This window comes from Osmia lignaria, chromosome 8 (genome assembly GCF_051020975.1).
Source record: "Osmia lignaria lignaria isolate PbOS001 chromosome 8, iyOsmLign1, whole genome shotgun sequence".
Lineage (NCBI taxonomy): Eukaryota > Metazoa > Arthropoda > Insecta > Hymenoptera > Megachilidae > Osmia > Osmia lignaria.
Window position 1 is genome coordinate 4,027,580 of NC_135039.1, and position 8,438 is coordinate 4,036,017.

The window sequence follows — 8,438 nt, forward strand, 5'->3', positions numbered from 1 at the left end:
GAGGTTTTATCTTGATCTTCAAGAAGTCCCGACCTAAATCTAATAGAGAACCTTTGGGGTATTGTCGCACGAAAAGTGCGAGTTACCAATGGTAAACGATATTCAAACACTACAGAACTAAAAAATGGCATCAAAGAGGCGTGGTCCTAAATTGAACCAGAGACACTGCATAAACTTATCAATTCAATGCAGAAAAGGATCTTTCAAGTAATTAAAAATAACGGAGGATCCACCAAATATTGAGTTCAGTCTGTATTAATTTTATTTCAATAAGTTGTTTGTTATTATTTAAATTCTGTTGGAGTTGTAACTTTTAAGAAAAGTGAACCTATGTTTATTTCACACATAAATTTTATTGAGATGGGCTGAGTTCGACGCGTTTCTGGTGACGGGTGTACAGACACGCGCACTTTGCGCGTGGCTTTGCACCAGATGAGTCGGGTGTTCTCGGCTGCCTTCGTGTCTCGGGGGTCACCCCGAGTACATAGCAGAGCGCGCGGGAAGGAGTTTCGATTTTGTTTATGTATATCGTGAGAGAGCACATGCCGCGTACATCTAATCTTCAGTTTTTCATATTAAAATATATATCTATTCTTTTCATATTAATCCTGCATTAACAAATTTTAATGTTTTATAATAAAAAGCTGATTATTATGTTATATTATAAAACTAAATTATGTTTTCTCCTAGTTATGTTAAGGAAAATAAATTATGATAAACAAAATCAAAAATGTTACATCAGATATTATTTTATGCCACAAAAATAAGGTGAAGCTAACATAATTTCGGCCACTGTATATAAAAGTAAATTCTGAAACTCTGGGGGTCATGTGGGCCTGTTGTTCGGCTCACATGCCCCTGAGGACTGGGATGGATACAGGAGAGATTTTGTTGCACGGGTCCTCATGTATTCGTTCCTCTTGGAACTAGCTAGACCTGTAATTCGGTTGGCTGGCTCCAGGAGAATTTCCTAGGCAAATCTCATAGAAAACAAACACTTCTCGTGCAGGCAAAAGAATGCTGAAGGAGAATTCGTGGAATTGCCTAGCTACGTGGCACGAAGAGGGATTATTGTTCGGCAAGCCAACGACAATGCCCAGGAAAAAGCAGGAGACTGGCGCAATTGATCCAAGGGTGCGAAGGCGAGGGGAAAGATGAGAAGATGATAGACTTGGATACGAGCGGTGGGAAGGAGAGTGAGGAAGGCGAGGGAAAGGAGAGGGTAGATGAGCTAAAGGAGAGCAAGGAAAGTAGGAGATAAATAAGGGAGGCAATTGACGCAACAAAAACAGGTAAACCTGAACAAGGTCCCCGAATTATAGATCACGTAAAGATCGAATCTGACCCCAAACGAATGAATTTTATGAAAACCCTCGAGCAGTAGAACAAAAACTAACATAGGTAATATTTCAGCTTTGGTCAGAGTAGCGCAACAAGAGAAATAGACGACAGAAGTCTGTCAACAAACTATGCGAGATCTCAGCTCAGGCCCTAAGTCAGTACCAGGAGTCTGTTAAGAAAATAGAGACTGTGATGGTAAACGTTAACGACATGATGTGTGAGGTGAGAAAGGAATTGACATCGTGGCGAGAGGAGAGGATGACAGAAAATCAAAGAACAAGAGATCTGAGACAAACGGTGAGGGAAAATCATGCAATTCAGATTCAGCGGGTCTATGACATGGTAGGGCCACAAAGATGCCGTTCGGGGCCTTGCAGAACAGCCCCAGCAGTGACATGTGCCAACCCCTCCTCCTCGTGGTGTGGCCCGGGCACCGGTTTACCGGTGGCAAACGGGGCTCTGGCTGTGGACGTTAAGCGCCTGGTGGGATGAGCTGAGACCACGCAGGTAAGCTTGATAAAGTCAGAGCGTCCTAGAGCAAAACTCCTTACACGCCGACGAAGAGTTTGGTGTTGTGTCTTCTCCCTCGTGCGATGATTGGTTCACCATGAGCGGGATTGCTCCGGCCCGTCTTCCCTTGGTAAGGGGGTTGAGTTGGGTGGTAAGTAATTCAAGCGCTATGCCCCATCTAACACCGCCGGTATAAGCGAAAGCTTCGGAACGGCAGAGCGGGTTTCCCAACCCCACAAGGCTCTCTACTGACAATAACCTATGACATGGTAGGACCACAAAGATGCCGTTCGGGGCTTTGCAGCCAGCCCCAGCGGTGACATGTGCCAACCCCTCCTCCTCGTGGTGTGGTCCGGGCACCGGAAATTCAAAAGAAGATTTAACCGATAATATCGCATATTTTAAAGGTAGATATTTTAACAATAAGAGTCATATTATATATATTGTATATTTTTATAAACACACGTAGAACATATTTTATTAACATTTGCAACAAATACATACGAATATTTCATTTCTGTTTAGATATTTTGATGAAATTTGAGTTAATTTATGCCGAACCACCAAAGAAATTTACACGCTCTGCCAAAGAAGTTGCAGGAAAATTATTTGAAAATTTTGTTAAAATGTTGAGAGAGTAGACGATGGCAGAGGAAGTGGAATATTTTTCGTCGAACGAAGAAGAGGAACAGAAATTGACTCCGCCAACGTTGGAGAAAGAATATGTGCCATCTTGTAAAAATATTTCGTCTCTGGACAGGGTGCCCTTTGATATTAAATTGAAAATTGTCATGACCGTAAACAAACATCCCACATGGAGTTTTTATGGTCTACAAACACGATTTAAACGTCATTTACGCCACAAAACCGATACCGCACGCTTTAGAAAAGACATAATAAAAGGTGGTACATATATGGATAAAATGGAAATTATAAAAAAAAAATGTCTACGATCAATTCATAGAAACACGTAGGCGGGAACAATTAGTGACAAGACGACAATTACAGCAGTGGGCTATGGATGCTGCGATGCAATTTCGGGATGCAGTTAACGAAGATGGAAGCAATTTTCAATTTACAACATCGGCATCGTGGATAACAAACTTTCTTAAAGTTTACAGAATTTCGAATCGTCGTGTTGTACGTTATGTATCGAACAAAGAAATTACATCGCCGGAAGAAATTATGAAATCTGCGATACAATTTCAAAATTTAATACAGTCAATTCCTAATGATTATGATTCTGATTATATTATAAATACAGATCAAACTGGCTGCGAATATCGAATAAATGTTGCAAGAACATACACACATACGGGTCAAAAAACAGTCGAACTTTTCATAGGTGATTTAAATAAAATAACACATTCATACACTGCTCAATATTCATTGACAAAATCTGGAAAGTTATTACCTAAAGTGTTTGTATGTTTGCAAGAATCGGGAGATGCGTTTGGAGTCCGTGTCAAAGCAGAAGTTAACGAAATCTTAAAATTGTGTAAAAACGTTATTGTCGTTTGTTCAAAGTCAGGTAAACTGAGTTCAGATTTGTATAAAAAATATTTAGAGAAAGTTATAAAACCGTATGTTGGAAACAATCCTTTTTTAATGATTGTTGACTCTTGGGGGGGGGGGGGCATAAAAATATTCATATGTATAATGAAATTTTTGTAAATAGTGAAAACCGACCAACGTGCAATTTACAAATAATACCGCCAAAGTGTACTCCGATCTGTCAACCTTGCGATGTATATTTTTATAGACAGGTCAAAATTTTGAATAAACGGATTCAAAATTATTCACAACACATTATGGCTGACAGAGAAAAGAAGGAGTTGAACACACGATATGACGCCATAAGCATTCAATCTTTAATTCATTATTTATTATCTGCACCACTATTTAAGAAAATGATCCAATTCGCTTGGTACGCGTCAAAGTTAGAGAATGAACGCGATATATTTTATAATGTAAATCAGTTATGTTTTCCACCTGATATACATAACAAAAAAATGTATATGTAATTTCCGCTTTTCATTCATAACTTATTCATGGTGTACAAATTATTTATGTTTTAATTGTTTTTATGTAAAATTTCATCCGCAACATTGCACAGCCATGACAGAATTTTATAACAAATAACATAATAAAACTACATACAGAAATAATACCACGTAATAAATCGTTTGTTATTACTGCAAAGAATGAAAAAAATCAATTCATGAATAGAATAATCTAAAAAGAAAAAAAAAAATTATCAGAATGCTGTCTTGAACCGAGCTTGCATGGATTACAAAATAGTGGCTGCACGGGCATTTAACCTGCTCGGCTATTTCGGTTCATGCTGACATTTAACTATTCATTCTATTTATAGTACAGCTGAAAAAATGCATAGATATTTATGCAATTTTCTCAAAAAGTAAGGCCCAAACACCCAAAACCCTTAACACGATTTGTACTATTGACCTCCCCTTTCGAATGCACTACAGCTCATTCGAAAGTCGAGTTAGCACTTCGTAGCATCTCCTTGTGAGAGGTCCAGCGAACAGCAATACGAGGTAAGAAATCTAAAGGAAAGAGATTCAAAGACCAAATACAAACATAAACAACAGTCTGAATGGTCGAGAAGAGTCTGATTTCAAGAAAGAAACTGCAAACGTAGTTAGGTCAGAAATTGAAAATTTGAGAAACGTAAAATTGAGTCAATCCAAAGATAAAGAGAACAAAGACACTTTGAAATTAGAAATAGTCAATAACGGTGGGTATATGAGGCAACAATATAAGCTGAATAATAATATTAAAGGGTATAACCGAATAAGATGGTCAAACCCCCCCCTAAACCAAATTCGACTTGCTATGAACCATTCGATAGGTGATTAAAAAAAAACAGTCTGTGCCAAGTTTCAACCCTGTATCTCATCTGGGAGGGTAGTTACGGGTAAAAATGTAATTGCGAGGTTTTTGGCCAGTTTCTCCCATTTAATGACATTCGAAAATTCTGAAAAAAATCAGAGACATTTCCATTTGTGAGGCACATATTACAGAATTTTTTTAGATTTTTAGATTGAAAACTGAAGCCGTGAAAAATCAAAAACGTCAAAAATTGCTGAAAAATCGCGATTTTTTATTGAAGGAGGTGAGGTCCTACGATCATATTTTTTTTATAAGTGTATATTATTGATACTATCATCCTCAATTTTTTTCAGCTTTTTGGAGAGGTACGCCATAGTTAAAAAAATTAATTTACGGATAGGAATCCAATGAGTCTATTAATATTGAAGTAATATTGTAGTAATATTGAAAATCAGGTTAGATCTATGCCAGAATTTATAACAAACTCAGGTGCGACAGAGCATATAACAAATTATAAGATCATGTTTAAAACCCTTCATGAAAGCGATTATGGTGTAATCAAATGTGTTAACAAAAGTAACTCAACAAATTTAAGAATGAATAGAACAAGGAAAATCGAGGTTGGGTTAAAGAGTGGTAGAACTTTAGAGATAGACAAAGTTATATTTGCTGAGACTCTCCGGGAAAATTTACTGTCGCTACGGAAGTTTGCAGAAATGGGGCTTGCCATCTATCTAGATGATCAAAGGATCAATATATGGTAAATCCTCCTGAAAAGAATTACAGTACAAGCTAGAAAGAGCTACTCGCAATAGTCTGGGGCACCAAGAGACTTAGACAATACCTGTTAGGAAGAAAATTCATAATTCAGATTGATCACCAAGCACTAAAATGGTTAAAGGATGTTAAAGATCCCTCTTCTAGACTCATGAGATGGCGATTGAGACTCGAAGAGTATGATTACGACATAGAATACAAAAAAGGCAAAGAAAATACCGCCGCAGGCGCTCTTTCACGAGTGTGCCCCATCAAAAAGAACGCCAAAGAACGAGTGCGAAAAATCTAAAAACAATTTCTTTTTTAAAACGAGAGAAGAAATCTGTTACGTTCGGGTTATCTTTTTCATAACCTGACCTTACGTTTCCCGTTCAGTGTGCCACACTTGGAAGAAATTCCCCTACGGGAGGCGAATGGAAGGGTATTTTGACTTTTCTCATTTTCCATTATCCTATTCGCGCTCCCCCTATCTTGTGTCTCCTCACCGAGTGCGCTGCACTTGAAATAAATAAATAAATAAATATTATTCAAACTATATCGTGTTTAGTATCATTTTAATCAGAATACTACAATATTTATTATAATGTACACTACTATTTTTTATTATCCTTTTATTATTATTTTAACAAATAAATATAATTCAAACTATATCGTGTTTGGTGTCATTTTAATCAGAAAAATCTCACAAATGCGTTAGTAAAAGTTTCATTAAGAAAAAGTTAAAAGTAAAAAAGTTTTATCGTTCAATTAGTATTAGTCACACCGATATTACGGTCGGATCATATTACACGGTTTCCTCGCCGAGTGGCTCGGTTCGCCTAGGGGGATCCCCCCAAGCGGAGGGGATAGCGATGTTGCATATATCCAGCCAAACTTTTGTTGCATATATCCAGCTTTTACTGTACCACGCTACACCACGCTATACCACGCTACACCACGCTACACCACGCTACACTCAGTTATACTTCAAACATTATTTGTTATTTATTATTGTTTGCTTCATATATTGAAGTAAAATGGTTGAACCGGGATTCGTGAAAGTTGATTCAACAAATTTACCCAACATCGATGTGTTTATGGTGGCTGAATTTATGAAAAACGATGATAGGTATAATGATAGCTGAGATGCGATTAGTGGAAGCATCATTGTAAGTAATAATAAAATACACATATTGATCAATAAATAATTGTAACATCAATAACAATCATTTTAATAGCTTTTAATATGCTCAAAAATATTGTCAATATAGATCTAGTCGGGAAAGTTACGGAGACAGTGCAATAGGCTACGTTTGCTTACGGAGAGAGTTGTCTATCTGCACAATAAAAGGAAAAATATGTCCAGAGCACAGAGTAAAAAGTAAAAGATATGCAGTAATTTTGGTGGTAAACGAAGCAGATGAAACTATACAAGAAGTAAATTGTGAAGATTGTGCTGTATCGCAAGGTAATATCCTATATTTCTTCTTAAAACAGTAAGTTATATATTGTAAGACACGTTAACATTGTTTGTATTAATATCTGTAAAAATGTTGTATGATATATAATATATAACTGTTTTTCTTCTTTTAGGAGGATGTAAACATGCATTAGCATTTTTAATGTGGCTCCACTGCAAAAGTGAGCAGCGTTCTCCAACAGAAGTGGAATATTATTGGAATAAACCAATATTAGGAACAGTTGGGACAACAAAGAAATTTGTAGAAGCGACAGAATTGTGCAAGGAAGAAATTCCGAGCACTGTTCTACCTGACAACTCTACATTTTTACAAAATATTTTAAAGAAAGCCGAAGAAAAGCAAATAGATAGCCAGCTATCTAGACACAACTTCGAATTATTAGAGCGAGAATGTTATTCATTATCCTTACATCACTTGCTAATAGCATTCCTTAAGAATGGAGGAAGTGCTGCTAATGATTTTATACAATTTGCTACGTCAAAAATGACACCACAATTGATTTCCAAAGTGGAAGTAGAAACAAGGCAGCAAAGCGAAAGTTCCTTATGGTATGAGCTCCGCTATGGCAAAATTACTGCATCTGTTATGGATGAAGCAGCTCATTGTAGAACTACAGATGGGAGTTTCACCAATAAAATTCTTGGTGCAGTGTTGGCGACATTCCCCAAATTGTCTCGGCCCACGAAGTTGGCAACGAAAGTATTTCGTCGGTGCGTCGTTACCGATAGCGGCAGCACCTCTCGGGCCCACTTTGTCCACGCGGTCCCCTCTCCACGCGCTTGCCGGCACGATCGACGTCATCATCGATCGTGTCCTTCTTGTTCGTACGCTCGCCGTATAACCACGTGCTTTTCGGTCCACGCGAGAATTACGTTGCAAGTCCGCCATTTTGAACACGCGATTCGAGTTCTTCTCTGTCCACGCATTTATGTGTATTGCGCTTTATTGTATAACTGTATATAGTGTAAATAAAACTTTGTTAATTTGTAATTAAGGTGCGTGTCTCACTCTCCGTCCTCTCAGACCACGCAATTTCGCTTCCATGCAGCTAAGAAATTTGACTCGGCCTTAACGCGACGAGGAAAAAATTTAGAAAAGACTGTGATTGCAGAAGTGGAAAAATTAATAAATAAAAAATTGAAGAAATGTGGTATTATATTGATACCACAATGCCCAATGCTTGGAGCCTCTCCAGATGCAATGGGAGAAAATTTTGTGGTTGAGGTGAAATGCCCCGGTTCGGACAAAACCTTCTCCCAATACACATCCAATAACGAAATAACCTGTAAATACAAAGCACAAGTTCAAATACAAATGTTTGCTACGAAAACAAACAAAGGATTATTCTGTGTCGCAGATGCAGAATTTGAAAGAGCAGAAAAGTAAATTTACTATGGGTAGATTCTGATAAAAATTATACATCAGATTTAGTAAATAAAACAATGAGTTTTTGGAAAGAAGATATCTATCCTAAAATGCAAAATTCAATTTTAAAAT

The 8,438-nt window shown here is 37.4% G+C and overlaps 1 protein-coding gene across 1 annotated transcript; it reads left to right on the forward strand.

Moving 5' to 3' along the window:
• Positions 1-736: 736 nt before the first annotated feature.
• Positions 737-4,421, forward strand: LOC117611086 (uncharacterized). The gene is given in 5 exon segments (XM_076689656.1): positions 737-1,848; positions 2,125-2,258; positions 2,377-2,786; positions 2,788-3,477; positions 3,480-4,421. Coding segments are annotated over 3 exon segments (1,377 nt in total). The 5' UTR covers positions 737-1,848; positions 2,125-2,258; positions 2,377-2,495; the 3' UTR covers positions 3,876-4,421.
• Positions 4,422-8,438: the final 4,017 nt, after the last annotated feature.